A 20,452-nucleotide genomic window follows, 5' to 3' on the forward strand; every position below is an offset into this window, starting at 1 on the left:
GCGTCGAAAAGAAGAAGTGCTCTCACGAAACCAGAAGAAAAATTAGACAACATGACTTTGATGATTCTATTCATTTTAAGCAGGTTACATATTTGCGCGTTGCTTCAAAGAATTTTTATTTTATTTTGTTTTATATCCAAGTTCAATGTGCAATTGCCTCTAAATACAGTTGCTTTTATATGGGACCATAGAGGATTGGATTCTAGTGTGAGGCAAGTGTTTGGCTAACTTACCATGTGATAATACAACCAATGAAATTTTCTTAGCAAGGCAAATGAAAGTAGAAAAGAGGAGCAGAAAAAAGCTACTAAATTATTGTTGCTACAACGGTATTATATAAAACAAGAAATGCTATTGAAAATTACTTGTGCAAAAATTTTTCTTAGTGGCTTAGACCAAAAAGATCACAAAGAATGACTGAGAGTATCTTTTTTTTTTGTTCTGTTTAAACTTAAATAGCATGCAAATGCAAAACTGAAGCTAATTAAAGATGAAAAGAATATAGATTTGATTAATTTAATTTTCAATGGCTATGGTGAAAGATAATTATTACCTTTAAAACAAAAGACTTAGGCAACAAACTTGCTTGACCTACCATGGAAAAGATTTAAGCAACAAACTTTAATATTTATTTCCTCTCTTCTCAATCATTTCAGACAGTCATGATCCAACAAAGCAGAATGAATGCCTACTTCGTTTTGGCCATAGTGGCCACAAATTGTATATTGCTGACATATGCTTATCCCCAAAGTGAAATTGCCCACAGACGTCTCTTGACCAGTAGATCACAACAGTTACAATCACCTGTATATAATCCAGCTGCCGAGGAGGCTCGTAAATATGCTGTAAAACCAAATGCCTCTAAAAAAGTTGCTCTAGATGCTGTTGAAGATGACATTGAAACAAATCAAATACAAGAAGCTCCCAACGGTTTCTCATGGTCAAATATGTTGTCCACAGTATTGACTATGTTCTTCAATGGTGGTGCTAATTCTCCTACAAAGTCAGATGATGTGGACAATATTGGCTTTGGTGGTTCTCCATGGGCTAATGTTATTTCAATGGGTTTGTTGAAAATTTTTAGAATCGTAGAAAACTTGGTATTTAATTTTTGTTTTCATATTTTTTGCCAGGTTTGAAAATCATCAACACTTTATTGGGTGGTGGTGCTCCCAGTGATGGTATCGATAAGGTCGATAATGGTGGCTCCCCTATGCAGGTAAATTAATTTATTTATTTTAGAAAAAATTATGTTTTATTTCTTTTTGACGCTTTTTTCTCAAAATTCTAAGTAGTGTGCACCATATTCTTTATATATTGGTTGTATATATATCTTTTTGGTAAACTAACTTCCATATGTGCTTCAAAATGCTACTTTAAGTTTCACTAGAAGTTATAAGATTTGAAGAAAAACTATTTTGTGAAATAAGATAAACTGATGAGAGCCACCGTGGTGCAATTGTTATCATGTCTGCTTTGCATACAAAGGGTAATGGGTTTAATCCCAGTTTCAGCCGAACAGCAGTAAATTATTCCGTAGTCCCCTCTCATTAATGCAAGTGACAGAAAACATTTCTCTAGGTGGTTTCACCATAAAGTGAAATGCCGTTTGGTCTCGGCTATAAAAAGAAGGTGTCTTGTCATTCAATTCAACATAGAATAGGAATTGAGATATAACATAACTATGGTATAAACAGCCTTAGTAAGCCTGAAATAACTCTACCTAATTGTGGACCAATTTTTATAATTGCCAGAGGAATAAAAGTCAAATGTTAATATCATCCGATATTCACATTGTCTGACGACGAGTTGTGGTTTTGATTTTAAACTTGGACAATAAAAGTCTTACTAGTCAACATAGATTATTCATTGGAGGGGTCCGCAATTCGACCAACTATACCGGTACCAGGGTCAAAGTGATGCGAGATTATTTTATAGTGATACGTTATCATTGTGAAAGATTACATTTTTATTTGCCATGTAACATAGGCTACATTTCTTTCATTTAACGTCGAATAGACTAAAAATTCGATATATAAACGTAGTCGTATACACCTTGTGAATACCAGAATACCTTTCCGGCTGATTGGACTATCTGCAAATTTTTCGGAGCACGTTTGTATATTTCTTGATCTTCAATGCGAATCGGTTAAAGTCTATACAATTTTTTGAAAAGTCTGGTGTCTCACTTTCAATCGGCGCTCTGCCAATTGAAGATTTCACTTTGTCAAATTTATCCGAGAAGAGTCACCGTACGCAGCATTCAAATCCTTTTTGAGTTTAATGTACAATTTACTTTCCTAAATTAAAAATTGTTTTACCGGCCCATATTGTTCTTCCTCAATTTTTTAGAATTCGCTTAAAGCCTTAATACAATACAAGGTGGAAAAAAACGAGTCAGATGTACCTGAATTTTCGACCATAGCTTTATGACAATCTTCTACAACACGGGGTGGTTAAGGTTAAAGCCTGATTGAGCCCTCTATTTATATATGTTGAAATAGCATGCAAAGCTGTCGTGGTGCTATGCACTTTATGGAATCCATTATGATGAATGACAGCTGGAAATGTTTCTACACGGATGGGGAGGAGTAGTGTCTCCTTGTCTTGGCTAATGGTGAGAGAAGGGAAAACTGTATGTAGATCACCCTTACTCGAGTCTTTGTCTGGTTTCAGTAGTAGAATAACCCTACCCATTTTCAAGACATCGGGTAAAATGATAAATTTACGGGTCTAGTCAATTACTCAACTCCCAGTATTTCCAGTTGCTTCATTGTTTGCCTAGTTTTAGTAGTGGAATCACTCTACCCATTTTCCCGACATCGGATATAATGAGCGATTCCAAGGACAAATTGAGGAGTCTAGTCATGTAATCAACTCCCAGTATTCCAATATGCTTCACAATTAGCACAGAGATTCTGTCGTGGCCCAGCGCCTTGAATCCCGCTGCTGATGGCATTGGTAATTTCGGCTTTTCAATGAAGACCACAAATTAGCCGAATGGTTATCCTTTTCGTTTTATCACTTTCTGGATGCTTTACAAAATGTCGGTTGAAAAATCTCGCACACCTCTTCGGATCAGTCACCACCAAAGGTGAATATAATCCCATCACTCCTTTGTGGCGGAATTCGAGAGGACTCTCACTGTTGACCACAACTTACCTGTTCCGGTGCATAGGTTACATTTCTTCAGGTGCTCCAACCCTATCATCCGCTTGTGCCCGTCGACTACCTTACTAACGTCTAGATTCAGTTCCCTGATTCTGGGATCAGCAGAGTAAGCACGACGGCCTTCATCACTATCGTCTACTGGGAAGTGGGGTCTCACTTGGGCAATTCGACCAATGGGTATGTAGCGAGCGGCTGCTGCAATCATGAAGCCCCGGAAGACCCTCTGGTAGAGGTGTGCACGTGAGTAATATTTTACTCACGCACACTCATGACGGAAAAATCCTACTCACGCACGATTTTGTTTGGTAGGTCTCACGAACGGAAAGAAAATTCGTACTCACGCACAAAAATGTCGTGACTCACGAAAAATATCATGACTCACGAAAAATATTGTGACTCACGAAAAATGTTGTGAATCACGAATAATTTTATGTGTAATTTGCCTGAGGGGCGTGTCTGATTAAAATCGATTAAAACACGATTAAAATCGAGAGCGTTATTAAACTCTTAACATCGTAGGTGTCACTAAAATTGTAAATGAATGTAACTCTTGAGCGTTTTATGTTGGTGAGCGGGATTATTTTCGTGAGCGTAGTTCGTTATTCACGCACACTCACGAAGATATTATTTTCGTGACTCACGCTCACGCACGACATTTTGGTTTGTTAGTCACGCTCACGCACACTTTCGTGTCACGTGCACACCTCCATTCAGTATATCCCGTAATTCCGGGATTTTCGGGAAAGGGTTTTTTATTTTGAATCCCGGTATTTTTCGGGATCCCGAATATATACTACCAGTTGGTTAAGTGGCTTTCTAGAATTTTTAATTTATAAATTGGAAATTTCTTTCAGTGAAATGGAATTCGTCCCACATGAAATAAAAAGCAATGATAAAAGTTCCATATGGCATTAAAAAACCTTCGGGTTGCTGAAAAAATCCCGAGATCCCGGAATTCAATACTTTGAAATCCCAAATCCCGTCATGATATCTTCACATTCCGTTGAATATTTTTAAAAGAGACATACTCTTGAGAAAAAATATATAAATTTTTAACAATTGTTATTAATACTACACTGAAAAAAATTCCCACATAATGTGTGAAAGAACAAATTTCTTTAATATAAACAAATTATATTTAAAAATTTATTTGTCAATTTGTTTCATAAAATTTAGGATAAATATTTTTGAAATCCCTCCGTCCGTTCCTCCCCTGTATGCTTTGAAGTAACCCAGCAAAAAAAAAATTGGATGTTGTTCCAAAGGCACCAATTTCGTGTCACGTGTACACCTCTACCCTCTGGACCATATTCCATCTCTGAGTGTCGGAGGGGAACGGAAGATAAAGCGGAAATATTTGTATTCTCTGAAGCATTCCTAATCCGGCGTTCAGAGGTTATGAAATCTGGTCTGATTCCAGTGAAATGACGGGTTGCCAGAACACGACATTTATCGATGCTAAGAAAATATCTGGCGAACTACGGAAGATTACTGCAGCGACGGTCTGTGTATTCTCTGAAGCCTTTCCAATTGGCTTTCCTTTGGTAGATAAACGTCCGGTGTTCGGAGTTTATGAAATCGGAGGTTTAGCATAGGTTAGGTATATTGACATTGTGATACCTCAGTGGTGAACTTCTGTCTTATCACTGACTACTGCCCGATTCTATGTTAAGCTCAATAACAAGGGGCCTCCCTTTTATGACCGAGTCCGAACGGCGTTCCACATTGCAGTGAAACCTCTTAGAGAAGCTTTGAAACACTCAGAATTGTCACCAGCATTACTCAGGGAAATCGGAGGGTTGGTCAATGATTTGATCCCAGTGAAATAACGACACGTCATTTATCAGACGACGCTTAGGAAATGTCCAACGATCTACGGTAATCACCCATAATCCTCGTGGGTGCTCTCTTTGTTCAACGTGCAAAATGTGCAAAATGTGGAGTCATGGATTAACTCCGCCAAAGCTATCCCTCTATGAGATAATGCCAAAAGTCATGGTCTTCTCAATCAATCGGTTATGCCCACATAACAGCCACTCAAGGTGTGGACCTAGAGTACAGCTACCAACTGGCGACATGTATACATTGTGTAACTCTATTTCGACAGCTCCAGTGTTGACTGCTACCCTCCTTTCCATGTAGGGTCCACTAGTGTCTGGCACAGGCGTGATAGGTCTATACTGCACTTAACGGTGTAATATGAAAGCCAGGCTTCCACCTTCACTGCGTGTGTGATCCTTATGTAGCACATTGAATCTATCACAATGGCGCTAGCTACAGTTGTCATTCAGCTTCGTAGCGACCTTGATTTGCTTTTTATTCATAAAGTCTACAAATTCAAAAATCTTACCTTGGAGCCCGTTGCAACTAAATTATAAAAAAATATTCGCTTTCCGGAACTGATCTAAGACACACCATATACAGAATGCTGCTCAAATCGGAACAAGGTTTCCACCACAGGGTAAAATTGAGAAATATTTCATTTCCATCAGTCTCCATCAAGGAGTAAAATTAAGAGATATATTTATACGGGAGCCGGTAAATGTATTCGTATAAGCTATCTTCGAAATTGACCCGGCAGAAGGCAAAGAATCATAGCTCAATAATTGTCTGCTAAAAATTTGCCGGATAATGGTCAAAATTTTTAACTTAGTGTTTTGTTAGATCTATAAACCAATTTGCTTTCATCGACATACATCGGTTGGTATTATGATGTATCGAATTTACCATCGAACCATCCACCAATCACACATCCTGGTCTACATTTTTCTTTCTGATTGCAAAAATATGCACTCTATTTTTTTATACCATATTCTGTTTTAGTTAAGCATATACAAATAAATGTCATTTGTGAAAACATTTCCATATAAAAAATCCTTTAAATGAATCTTCATAAATCAATTACGAAACTTTTTTCGCACTTAAGCTATTTGAATTTTAAATTGAAATAATCCACATAAAGATTTAATTTCAACAAAACTGAAGATGTTGACACATTTATATCACCCACAGACACATAGACAATTTCACAAATTCCCATATTCATATATGTATGTGTCTCTTTCAATTATTCATTCACTCAGACAGTCTAAAGCTCCATAGACAAGGATATTCAACAATTTCTTAAAGATAGCTGGATGTTGATAGTAAAGAAGCATTTTGGGAAGCACATATGTTTTTGCTATACATAGTCTATGATATTATATTTACTATATAAATAAAAATATCCACACACATATATTATTAAATTAAAAAATTCTATTTTTATTTCTTTTTTTCCAAAAAAAAAAAAAACAAAAAAAAAATGTTTTCCGTTTATTTTCATGTTGTTGATATTGCTGTATTGACAATAATACCAAAAAAAAAAAACAAAAATGTATTTTTGCTTCTTTTATTGAACATACAAACATACATACTCATGTTTAAACTGAAAATACAATTTTTTAAAACAATACTACTGGTTAATGTGGTTATGGTTGGATTTATGCTATACAATAAAAAAATGAAAAAAAAAATGGTGGTTACAATGCTTGCAAAAAAATTAAAATAATAAACAGGGCATCTTGGCGGCTGTGTTATCATCGGTACTTGGTACAAAAGATCCAGAACAAGTCAACTCAATGGCCAAACAAGCTGGAGAGGTAACGAATAAAAATATCTATAGATATACAAAAAATAAAACTTAAGAAAGTTTTTCATCAAATAGTAACCACATAAAATCGAAACAAAACAAATAGCACTGAAAGAAAAATAAGATAAAATAAACAAAAAAATTATATATTATGATTATTATAATTTAAAACAAAATTGAAAAAAAGTTCCAATATTGTTATTTTTTTAAAATTTGGCTTCGATGCTAAATGAGATTCTACCAATGTTCTTGATCTATATTTGCTATTTATTTTCTTTCAGTGTTATTTTTAAAGTAATAAAATTTAACATGTAGTTATAAGCTTTACTGTACATTTCCATTTCTCTATCTTCATTCACCAAATGCTTTTCCTCAATAGCTTTCTTTGAATTTATTTTTTGTTTTTATTCTTTCATTTTCCACTAACACCCCCGCCACAACAAACACTTTAGAAATTTACATTTGATTATCTTTCTGTTAACCAACCAACCCCCCCTTCCCCTTCAATAGACCATCATCCACTATGCGACCATAGAGCAGCTTATCAGCCAACAAGCGAGGGAGTGAACCAGACAAGCATCAATATGTTAATTAGTTCAGTCATTGCCTGCTTGAGCTAGTTGGCCTATGGAGTGTAGTGGAGTGTGACATTCTCCTTTTTTGTTTTGTTTTTGCGTAAATGTACTTGAAATGATGGCATCCTTCTTTCGGGCCTTTTTTTCTCCTTTTGTTTGAAAATTTTCTTTTTAGTTTATACAAATTGTTATGAATCTATTGGATGCCCTGAAGACTTCATTCTCTCACCGGTCGCTGTCTGCTCGCTCCTTGGGTAAACGTGATTCTGTCAGTGATGCTGCTGTTGCCAGTATTTCCATGTTGAAGGGTTACGTACGCACCTACCGCAACTCAGATGACAAGTGCTTGCAACGTTATATGTGCGAGGCTAATACAGAATGTACTCGGGAAATCGGAGGCACCAGCATTTTCTGCCAATTGGGATCGTAAGTATTTTAATTTGATTTGTATGTGAACGAGTGGAGGGGGGGGTAAAGAGAGTAAAACCGAAACAAGTGTGTCTTGATTGCCTGTCTCCAGTAGTGATTTTTAATCTGTAATGGGGAGGAAATTTAATTTGCTGAAAAGGGGAAGAGGAAAACTTTTTAACAACATCGAACGAAAGCCATGCAATTATGATTAAAAAAAATATATATATACCCAAAATAAGGATTTAACAGAAACTTAAGTGATTAAATTGGTTAACAATTTTACCATGGAGAGGAGGTCTGAATTTCATAAATGACTTAATATTTTTTTCCAATTTTATATAATGTAGATATTGGCTATATATGTTATTGATTGGCTGTGAATGTTGAAATTTAAATGAAATTGTGTTTAAATTTTATTACTGTTGTTAAGGTTCTTGCGACTTGATGGCGTCAAAGAGAATTTGTGGTGACAAAAAGACTATGGAAATTATAGTGGTAACGCTAAAGAGAAATATCAAAGGACTGTTTGCTGTAAGGCAATAATGCAGGACTCAAGATGATTGGAATGATTATGAGAGTGATATAAGATATTTGGGCTGAACTGCACAACAGCAGGTTTAAGACTATGTCGAGCTCAACATAATCTACCGAAATTTGGAAAAAAATTTACCAACAAACTACCAAACAAAAGAATCTTATTCTGCAAAATTTTATTTCTCAAAAAAACAAAAAAAAAAATGTTCATATTTTATTTCTATAGAAAATTTTGTCAACATTTTACTTCTATAAGAAATTTTGTCAAAATTTTATTTCTTTAGAAAATATTGTCAAAATTTTATTTCTGTAGAAAAATTTGGCAAAATTTTATTTCTGTAGAAAATGTTGTCAACATTTTATTTGTTTAGAAAATTTTGTTAAAATTTTCTTTTTATAGAAAATTTAATCAAAATTTTATTTTTATAAAAAATTTTATCAAAACTTTATTTGTATAGAAAATTTTATTAAAATTTTATTTCTTAAGAAGATTTTGGAATGATTATGAAAGTGATATAAGATAGTTGGACTGAACTGCACAACAGCAGGTTTAAGACTATGTCGAGCTCAACATAATCTACCAAAATTTGGAAAAAAAAATTCCAACAAACTACCAAACAAAAGAATCTTATTCTGCAAAATTTGATTTCAAAAAAAATTTTGTCAAAATTTTATTTCTATAGGAAATTTTGTAAGAATTTTATTTATATAGACAATTTTGTCAAATTTTATTTCTATATAAAATTTTATTTCTATAGTTAGCAAATATTGTCAAAATTTTATTTCTATAGAAAATTTTGTCAAAATTTTATTTCTATGGAAAATTTTAACAAAATTTCATTTCTATAGAAAATTTTATCAAAATTTTATTTCTGTGGAAAATTTTATCAAAATTTTATTTCTAAAGAAGATTTTGTTAAATTTTTTTAATATAAATTTTGTCAAAATTCTGTGGAAAATTTTATCAACATTTTATTTCTAAAGAAGATTTTGTTAAATTTTTTGTCTAAAAAAATTGTGTCAAAATTTTATTTCTGTAGAAAATTTTGTCAAATTTTATTTCTGTAGAAAATTTTGTCCAAATTTTATTTCTATAGTCAATTTTATCAAAATTTTATTTCTATAGTCAATTTTATCGAAATTTTATTTCTATAGTCAATTTTATCGAGATTTTATTCCTAAGGAAAATTTTGTCAATTTTTTTTGTCTATAAAACATTGTGTCAAAATTTAATTTCTATAGAAAATTTTGTCAACATTTAATTTCTATAGAAAATTTTGTCAACATTTTATTTCTATAGAAAATTTTGTCAGAATTTTATTTCTATAGAAAATTTTGTCAAAATTTTATTGTCATAGAAAATTTTGCACAATTTTGTTACCATAAAAATTTTGTCAAAATTTTATTTCTATAGAAATTTTTGAAAATTTTTTTTTTGTCAAAATTTTATTTTTATATAAAATTTTATCAAAATTCTATTTCTATAGAAAATGTTGTCAAAATTCTATATCTATAGAAAATCTTGTCAATTTTTTTTCAATAGAAAATTTTGTCAAAATTTTATTTCTATAGAAAATTTTAACAAAATTTCATTTCTATAGAAAATTTTATCAAAATTTTGTCAAAATTTTATTTCTATATAAAATATTGTCAAAATTTTATTTCTATAGAATATTTTGTCAAAATTTTAATTCTATAGAAAATTTTAACAATATTTCATTTCTATAGAAAATTTTATCAAAATTTTATTTCTATAGAATATTTTGTCAAAATTTTATTTCTATAGAAAATTTTAACAATATTTCATTTCTATAGAAAATTTTATCAAAATTTTATTTCTATAGAAAATTTTATCAAAATTTTATTTCTATAGAAAATTTTATCAAAATTTTATGTCTAAAGAAGATTTGTTAATTTTTTTGTCTAAAAAAATTGTGTCAAAATTTTATTTCTATAGAAAATTTTGTCAAAATTTTATTTCAATAGAATATCTTATTAAATTTTTGTTTATATAGAAAATGTTACCAACATTTCATTTCTATAGAAAATTTTATCGAAATTTTATTACTAAGGAAAATTTTGTAATTTTTTTTTTGTCTACAAAACATTGTGTCAAAATTTAATTTCTATAGAAAATTTTGTCAACATTTTTATCTATAGATAATTTTGTCAAAATTTTATGTTTATAAAAAAGTTTGTCAATTGTTTTTTTGTCTATAAAAAATTTTATCAAAATGTTATTCCTATAGAAAATGTTGTCAAAATTTTATTTCTGTAGAAAATTTTGTCAAAATTTTATTGCTATAAAAAATTTTGTAAATTGTGTCAAATTTTTATTTCTATAGAAAATTTTGTCAAAATTTTATTTCTAAAATTGTTTTTGTCTATAAAAAATTGTGCCAAAATTTTATTTCTATAGACACTTTTGTCAAAGGTTTATTTCTATAGAAAATTTTGTCAAAAATTTTAATATATAGAAAGTTTTGTCAAAATTTTACTTCTATAGAAAATTTTGTCAAAATTTTATTTCTATAAAAAATTTTGTCAAAATTTTATTTATATAAAAAAAAAATTGTCAAAATTTTATTTCAATAGAAAATTTTGTCAAAATTTTATTTGTATAATTTCCGGTTGTTGTTCCGTAAACCATCCACCACAGTAGGCTTCCTTAAAGTGGTTTCACGACTATTGTATCCCATTGACTTTGGCATCAGAGATTTTTCACTTTATATCCAAGGCAATAAATGTGGTATTGCATTAAGGACATCAGTTCTTGGGTTCCACAATTCAAGACTTAGATCTTAAAGACTTATAGAGAATATTATTTCCATTGGTTTCTTTTTCTCAAATGTCTATAAGAATTTTGCTGGCTATATATAACTCATTAATTTATACAATTTATTTTATCCCATATAGCTATGCCACCAGCTACTTATTGGACCGCACCAATGGCGGAGGTAATTTCGAACAAATGTATGATGCTGGCCGCAGAGGGCGTTCCGGTTTCGATTGTTCGCAACTGTATTTGGAGTGCAATGAAGTTTAAGTCGTTTGACACCTAAAAATACCCAGGAATCTTCTACTCATACCCGCTAAACTATTTGAACTTTAGGACTGGTTTAAATTTTCACTGTATTTATTTATTTATTTTTAATTTATTTATATAATTAACCCAATAAATGCATACATTTGAAAATTATTTGAATTCCGAACGATTTCGTATTCAAACACTTTTCAAATTTTCATGTGTCATTGGGAATTTCTATTTAATTTATTTTCTTTCGTATTTTTATTATTAATAAGAAATACGATAAACGATTACTTATTGTATTATTTAATTTATTTAAATTATTTCCTTACTTCTAAGTATTTATTAGATATGTAAGAAGAATATGTATGTACTGATTAGTATAATGTGTCAGAAAAAAACGTAACACATACGAAACGTAAATATTCTTATCTCTGAAATATGATTAAAAATAAAACCCTTTTTTAATGTTAAGTCTAACGAAATAAATGTTGTAGTATCTAACAAAAAGCAGAATCCATTTAGGCGAATAAATAATAATTTATAATTTTCTATAAAATCGATATTCCGAAATAAATTTAAAATACATGAAAAGCATTTGAAATTAAATTTGAATTTTATATAAGAATTTTACTTGAAGGCCAATTATTTCCCAAGGGGCTGGCACCTTCAAATTCTAAAATGTCTTTGAAGGATAAACTAGGTTCCCAAATAAGAGAATTTTAAGGAAAGTTGAATTTCGTTTATTTATATTCTCCACTTTAGTATAACCGCTGCATATGAATAAATCATAAATATTGAAGTCTACCCGTTTCCATAGAGGTGAAAAGCTCTATAATCTAAAACATAAACTCAAATACAATTAGTAGTGTCTGCGATGTCTTTACAACAAATGCAACTCATATTATAAACAAATTATTATTTTAAACTTATTTGAATTCAAAGCATTTTATATTCTAGGTCACATGTAGGTTCTTGTATTTGCTAAGTTCAAGTTTAATTCTAACAATATAGCAAGGACTGCATGAGAATATTTCAAATGCACAGCCATATCATTTTGAGACTAAAGACGAGTTTCAACATGAATTCAACATATGTTTCAAAGAAAGTAATAAATTTCAATTTTAGAAATTAGTGAATTAAAAAATATTTACTAACGTATTCAATTTTATGGATGAAGACAATGACTGTTTTTGGTTCAGAACAGGGGGCCTTGAAGTTAAATTCAAACCCAATTCACGCAAAATATTTGGAAGTGAGTTGAATGGAAAGTTTTAAAACAAATATTATCTTTAATTACAACAGATTAAAACAAGTATATAAGGCCGTAAGTTCGGCCAGGCCGAAACTTATGTACACTCCACCATTGATTCCGTAGTAAGTTTGACAAAATTTTCTGTAGAAATAAAATTTTGACAGCAGTTTTCTATAGAAGTAAAATCTAGATTAAAAATTTTGACAACATTCTCTACAGAAATAAAATTTTGACAAAATTTTCAATAGAAATGAAATTTTGCCAAAATTTTCTACAGAAATAAAATTTTACATTTTCTATAGGAATAAAATTTTGACATAATTTTCAATAGAAATAAAATTTTGACAAAATTTTCTATTTTTTTCGTGTGGCAACCATGATTATGAACCGATATGGACCAATTTTTGTGTGATTGGGGATCGGCTATATATAATTATAGACCGATATGGATCAATTTTGGCACGGTTATTAGCGGCCATATACTAACATCACGTACCAAATTTCAACCGAATCGGATGAATATTGCTCCTCCAAGAGGTTACGGAGGTCAAATCTGGGGATCGATTAATATGGGGGCTATATATAATTATGCACCGATATGAACCAATTCTTGCGTGTTTGTTAGAGACCACATACTAGCACCACGTTTCAAATTTAAACTGGATCGGATGAATTTGGCTCCTCTAAGAGCCTCCGCAAGCCAAATCTGGGGATCGGTTTATATGGGGCTATATATAATTATAGACCGATGTGGACCAATTTATGCATGGTTGTTAGAGACCATATACCAACACCATGTACCAAATTTCAGCAACATCGGATGAACTTTGTATTTCTTTGAGGCTCCGCAAGCCAAATCTGGGGATCGGTTTATATGGGGCTATATATAATTATGGACCGATGTGGACCAATTTTTGCATGGTTGTTAGAGACCATATACCAACTCCATGTACCAAATTTCAGCCGAATCGGATGAAATATGCTTCTCTTAGAGGCTCCGCAAGCCATATCTGAGGGTCCGTTTATATGGGGGCTATACGTAAAAGTGGGCCGATGTGGACCAATTTTTGCATGGTTGTTAGAGACCATATACCAACTCTATGTATCAAATTTCAGCCGGATCGGATGAAACATGATTCTCTTAGAGGCTCACCGTGGTACAATGGTTAGCATGCCCGCCTTGCATACACAAGGTCGTGGGTTCGATTCCTGCTTCGACCGAACACCTAAAAGTTTTTCAGCGGTGGATTATCCCACCTCAGTAATACTCCGAACGGCGTTCCACATTGCAGTGAAACCACTTAGAGAAGCTTTGAAACCCTCAGAAATGTCACCGGTGGGATAATCCACCGCTGAAAAACTTTTTGGTGTTCGGTCGAAGCAGGAATCGGAACTACGACCTTATGTATACAAGGCGGGCATGCTAACCATTGCACCACAATGAAGAAAAACTAGAGTCATACAGACCCGATGCCTTTAGACAAAGTGATTTATTTCAAAAATCAATCATTAATGCACCTATATGTTTTCATGAAAACAACACCTTCTTGTTCGCTTTCTACCTCGCTGATGGTAAGACACCAATGAATAACAAGTATATACGGCTGTAAGTTCGCACAGGCCAAATCGTATATACCCTTCACCATGAATTGCGTATAAAGTTCTACTAAGAACTGTAAGTTCCCGATGGCAAGGTATCGATATGGACCAATTTTTGCAGGGCTATTATATACTAACACCAATATACTAACACCACGTCCCAAATTTCAACGGGATGGAATGAGATTTGCTCTTACAGGCTCCGCAAGGCACATGGTTTATGTGGGAGATATACTTAATAGTCGGTTTATGTGGGAGATATACTTAATAGTGGTCTGATATGTTCTATTTGCAATACCATCCGACCGTCGCCAATAAAAACTTCTTGTGCGAAGTTTCAGACAAACGGGCACCGTTAGATCGACTCAGAATTTCACTACGACCCAAGATATATAAACAATATTTTGATGTGGTACAAACTGAATGACAAAGTTAATATACCCTCTATCCTATGGTGGAGGGTATAAAAATCCAAAATAATGAACTAAGGCCAATTTAACTCTATTTTGGTTCATGGAATTCTAATAATAATTAAAAGGGGCAAAAAAACACAAATGAAGCATAAAGATTAACAAAATTTTGTCAACATTTTATTCCTATAGAAAATTTTGTCAACATTTTATTTCTATAGAAAATTTTGTCAACATTTTATTCCTATAGAAAATATTATCTAAATTTTATTCCGATCGAAAATTTTGTCAAATTTTATTTTTATAGAAAATGTTATTGATATAGAAAATATTGTCAACATTTTATTCCTATAGAAATTTCGTACTTCCCACAAAATAGTCCAGAATTTCTAAAATTTTATAACAAATGCGCCCATCTAGAACTTTGTATGGCGCTAAAGATATTCTTGCGATTTTTAATTCCAAATTTTTCCTTCTAACTACAAAAGTTTTTTTTATTTGGGTACTGGATATAAATAAAATAATATTCGTTACACTGATTACGTTTTCTTGACTTGCGTTTTAATTTAGCTAACATAATAACACAGGGTTGTTAAAATTATTTATCGTTACATCTAGCAAATATAGCAGCGCCATCTCACGGTGGTTAGCTAAACGTCCGGTTACAAACATTTATATTGCGATTTGGTGTCTGTGCGCACTAACTCTTAGTCGATTCAACCACCTTCTGTTTAATGGATTAGTCGGTAAAGTCTTTTTCTTAAGCCCTATGCAGATTCGGTGAAAATTCGTGTTGTATGTCAATAATACAGTTTTTCTTAATATTTCTTATGGCAGTAAAATTTAAACAATCGATAACAATAGTCACATAATTTTTAGCAGGAAAAAAACTACGAAATAATAGAAACAATGTAAAAGATCGAATCGAAAAAACGCTTTTCTTTTGGATTTAAATATTTTTCCCAATTGAAAAACAAAATTATTTGCAGGGAACATAACTCAATCGTGGAAGTCATTACCACCATGTGGGCACAGTTGTCACTCCATCCAAAAATAATCTACCAAATCTTGAAGAAAATTTTTTCAAAATTTCATCCCTATTATTAATATAGAAAATTTTGTAAAAAAATTTTTCCTATAGAAAATGTTTTCAAAATTTTATTTCTATAGATAATATTGTCAACATTTTATTCCTATAAAAAATTGTGTAAACATTTTATTTCTATAGAAAATTTTGTTAAAATTTTATTTCTATACAAAACATTGTCAAAATTTTATTGGTATAGAAAATATTGTCAAAATTTTATTCCTATAGAATTTTTTTTTTTCAAAATTTTATTTCTATAGAAAATTTTTTCAACTTTATACCTATAGAAAATTTTGTGAAAATTTTATTCCCATATAAATTTTATTTCTATAGAAATTTTTTTCAAAATTTTATTCCTATAGAAAATTTTATGAAAATTTTATTCCCATAGAAAATGTTGTCAAAATGTTATTCCTATAGAAAATTTTGTCAAAACGTTATTCCTATAACAAATTTAATTCCTATAGAAAATTTTATAAAAATTTTATTCCTATAGAAAGTTTTGTCAACATTTTATTCCTATAGAAAATATTGTCAAAATTTTATTTCTATTGAACATTTTGTCAAAATTTTATTTCTGTAGAAACTTTTGTCAAAATTTTATTCCTATAAAAAAATTAATTCCTACAGAAAATTTTTGTCATAATTTTATTTGTATAGAAAATTTTGTCAATATTTTATTTCTATAGAAACTTTTGGCAAAATTTTATTTCTATAGAAACTTTTGTCAAAATTTTATTCCTATAGAAAATTTTGTCAAAATTTTATTGCGTCAGAAAATATTGTCAAAATTTTATTGTTATTGAAAATGTTGTTAAAATTTAAAAAAAAATTAATAATTAAATATAAAAAATTTAATTCGTACAGAAAATTTTTGTCAAAATTTTATTTGTATAGAAAATTTTTGTCATAATTTTATTTGTATAGAAAATTTTGTCAACATTTTATTTCTATAGAAAATTTTGTCAACATTTTATTCCTATAGAAAATATTGTCAAAACTTTATTCCGATAGAAAATTTTGTCAATATTTTATTTCTATAGAAAATTTTGTCATAATTTTATTCCTATAAAAAATTTTGTCAAAATTTTATTGCTATAGAACATTTTGTCAAAGTTTTATTTCTGTACAAAATTTTGTCAAAATTTTATTCGTACAGAAAATTTTGTCAAACTTTTATTGCTATAGAAAATTTTGTCAAAGTTTTATTTCTGTAGAAAATTTTGTCAAAATTTTATTCCTATAGAAAATTTTATAAAAATTTTATTCCTATAGAAAATTTTGTCAATATTTTATTTCTATGGAAAATTTTGTCATAATTTTATTCCTATAAAAAATTTTGCCAAAATTTTATTGCTATAGAACATTTTGTCAAAGTTTTATTTCTGTACAAAATTTTGTCAAACTTTTATTGCTATAGAAAATTTTGTCAAAGTTTTATTTCTGTAGAAAATTTTGTCAAAATTTTATTCCTATAGAAAATTTTATAAAAATTTTATTTCTATAGAAAATTTTGTCAACATTTAATTCCTATTGAAAATTTTGTCAAAATTTTATTTCTATAGAACATTTGGCAAAGTTTTATTCCTATAGAAAATTTTGTCAAACTTTTATTGCTATAGAAAATTTTGTCAAAGTTTTATTTCTGTAAAAAATTTTGTCAAAATTTTATTTCTATAGAAAATTTTGTCAAACTTTTATTGCTATAGAAAATTTTGTCAAAGTTTTATTTCTGTAGAAAATTTTGTCAACATTTTATTTCTATAGAAAATTCTTGTCAACATTTTATTGTTATAGAAAATATTGTCAAAATTTTATTCCTATTGAATATTTTGTCAATATTTTATTTCTATAGAAAATTTAGTCATAATTTCATTACTATAACACATTTTGTCAAAGTTTTATTTCTGTACAAAATTTTGTCAAAAAATTTTGTCAAACTTTTATTGCTATAGAAAATTTTGTCAAAGTTTTATTTCTGTAGAAAATTTTGTCAAAATTTTATTCCTATAGAAAATTTTATAAAAATTTTATTCCTATAGAAAATTTTGTCAACATTTAATTCCTATTGAAAATTTTGTCAAAATTTTATTCCTATAGAACATTTGGCAAAGTTTTATTCCTATAGAAAATTTTGTCAAACTTTTATTGCTATAGAAAATTTTGTCAAAGTTTTATTTCTGTAGAAAATTTTGTCAAAATTTTATTCCTATAGAAAATTTTATAAAAATTTTATTCCTATAGAAAATTTTGTCAACATTTAATTCCTATTGAAAATTTTGTCAAAATTTTATTCCTATAGAAAATTTTGTCAAAGTTTTATTTCTGTAGAAAATTTTGTCAAAATTTTATTCCTATAGAAAATTTTGTCAAAATTTTATTCCTATAGAAAATTGTATTAAAATTTTATTCCTATAGAAAATTTCGTCAACATTTAATTCCTATTGAAAATTTTGTAAACATTTTTTTCCTATAGAAAAATTTGTCAAAGTTTTATTCCTATAGAAAATTTTGTCAAAATAGAGAGGAATATTTTGCAAAATCTACCATAACACCATGAATTCTACCAATGTACCAAACAGTAAAAAATCTACTATTTTTGGTAGAATTCTATCAACTGTGGCAACCGAGCATGTGGGGATCTTTTGAAGGCCTTGAAAAACATTAAAACGAGTTATATAAGTTAGAGGATCAAGTTGGTCCAAGAAAACTATATTGCAAAAGAGATTGCCACATTCCCAAAATTTTTGTATCCAGGATTTTCATACACTTCAAAATTCTGGTAGCCCATAGGCCAAAGAATGGACGGTTAAGCTGTGGATTATATGATGCGACCATACACTAATAGAAAAAGTTTCGTTATATTAACGAAATGTGTCGCTAAAAGTCAGCCAATGAAACGAATTCGTTGATACAACGAATTTTTTCGTTAATATAACGCATTTTCCGCAAGTCAACGTAACGTTTCGTATTCTTAACGAATATTTTCATTGTATTAATAAAAATGTTTCGTTATATCAATGAAAATTTTTCGTTGGCTGACTTTTAATGACATTTTCTTTGTGTATAACGGCAAATTTATAATATTCTGCAGTAACCGATCCTAAAAGCCTCTGCAGGATGGCAGAAAGAGACCTTAACATGGCATATGGCTGGACATGATCCAGGCGCTGATTATAGACCCGGAAAAGACAAAATAATTCCTATTCACTAGAAGGACTAAAATGTCCCAATATATCGAACCTAGTTTTTTGGGCAAAACGATACCAATGTCTGATAAAATAAAGTACTTAAGCATAACCTTAGAATTGGAAGAGCCACATCAAAGAGAGGACTGAGAAAACCTACAGATGTTGGGCACAGTGCAGAAGAGCTATGGGCACTCAATCCAAACATACGGGCCGATAATCTGGTGGACATCAATAGAGAGGAAGTGCAACATAGAAATTTTTTCAACGGGTCCAACGAACATATTGTTTTGACATAACTGGGGCAATAAAGACCACGTCAACCTTGGGAGACCTATAGAAGTTCAGATCATAAGCGAAATCGTCATGACTGCGATGAGATGATGGTCCTTCATGCTTTGAAAACATCTGAGTGTCACATTCTGACGGCAGTAAGATGGTCCTGGGGAAATGGGACTCAAGAACAGATACCAGAGGAACATAACTGCTACACCAATGGATCAAAGATGGTGAGGGGATGGGACTGGATGTGGATGACCCAGACACCGAGATCCTATTCCGATTATCGGACCACTCTCCCATCCTGTAGGCAGAAGTGCGTACCATAACAGAACGTGTTAATTGGCTTAAAATTAACACGATACCACAAAATCAATAAATACTCAAAATATGGCAGGATCCTTATCATATGGATGCCGGGATATACCTGAATAGGAAACGTAAAGGCAAGACCAATCAACAAATTCCATCCCTCTTTAATTCTTTTAAATCTATTTCAATTTGTCCCATAAATGACCATAAAAATCCATAAGAGATTTGGTCAATGAACAAAAATATTTATTATTCATTTTAGAGTGTCATCTTAATCTACGATTATATATTTATTATAATATCTAGTTCATTAGGTACTTTATTCACAATATACTTTATTATTTCCCCTTCATAAAGTCAATACGATTATTTGTATCGGAATACACACATATACATACATACACTTACACATACACACATACATATGCAATCAGATACGAGTATATACTCGTAACATATATTAAGAATTGATTTTTATTACATATTGAAAAGAAGCACTCAATTGAAGATATCAAATTCACCATTACCCAAATACAAAAGAGAAAATCTGTAGTAGTTATGTCCTGGAAATTCCGGAAATCTGTAAACAATTGTAACACATCCATTATCTATGATGTGTATTAAATTATAAGAAATGCGAAGAAGAGGAAGAATATAAAAGGAAATTATAATGAAACGCCGTAGCAGCAGCAGCAGCAGCAGCAACAGCATAACAGACAATAATTCACACATGAATTGTTTTCAAGTGAATTTTCCTTTAACACATTTACATGTGAAAATTGTACAAGGATATATTCAAATGAATGGGCATTAAGATGGGTCGATGGGGGCATTCATATGTAATGATGTGTTTGTGATGTGCAAAAAAAAAAAAAAAATAAGTATATAGGGCCGTAAGTTCGGCCAGGCCGAATCTTATGTACCCTCCACCATGGATTGCGTAGAAATTTCTATGAAAGACTGTCATCCGCA

General features: G+C 30.5%; 1 protein-coding gene across 2 annotated transcripts in view; it reads left to right on the plus strand.

Moving 5' to 3' along the window:
- The window catches only part of LOC142220531 (uncharacterized), a 34,076-nt gene extending 22,123 nt beyond the window's left edge, over window positions 1–11,953 (plus strand). The window contains exons 2-6 of one of the 2 annotated variants that reach the window (XM_075289713.1): window positions 657–1,065; window positions 1,134–1,219; window positions 6,729–6,812; window positions 7,553–7,803; window positions 11,239–11,953. In XM_075289713.1, coding sequence (XP_075145828.1) covers window positions 663–1,065; window positions 1,134–1,219; window positions 6,729–6,812; window positions 7,553–7,803; window positions 11,239–11,368 — 954 coding nt within the window. In that variant the 5' untranslated portion in view covers window positions 657–662 and the 3' untranslated portion in view covers window positions 11,369–11,953. The remainder of the gene's footprint in view (window positions 1–656; window positions 1,066–1,133; window positions 1,220–6,728; window positions 6,813–7,552; window positions 7,804–11,238) is intronic. The other variant, XM_075289715.1, reaches the window with a different exon arrangement.
- Window positions 11,954–20,452: the final 8,499 nt, after the last annotated feature.

Source organism: Haematobia irritans, chromosome 1 (genome assembly GCF_050003625.1).
Source record: "Haematobia irritans isolate KBUSLIRL chromosome 1, ASM5000362v1, whole genome shotgun sequence".
NCBI classification, from domain to species: Eukaryota; Metazoa; Arthropoda; class Insecta; order Diptera; family Muscidae; genus Haematobia; species Haematobia irritans.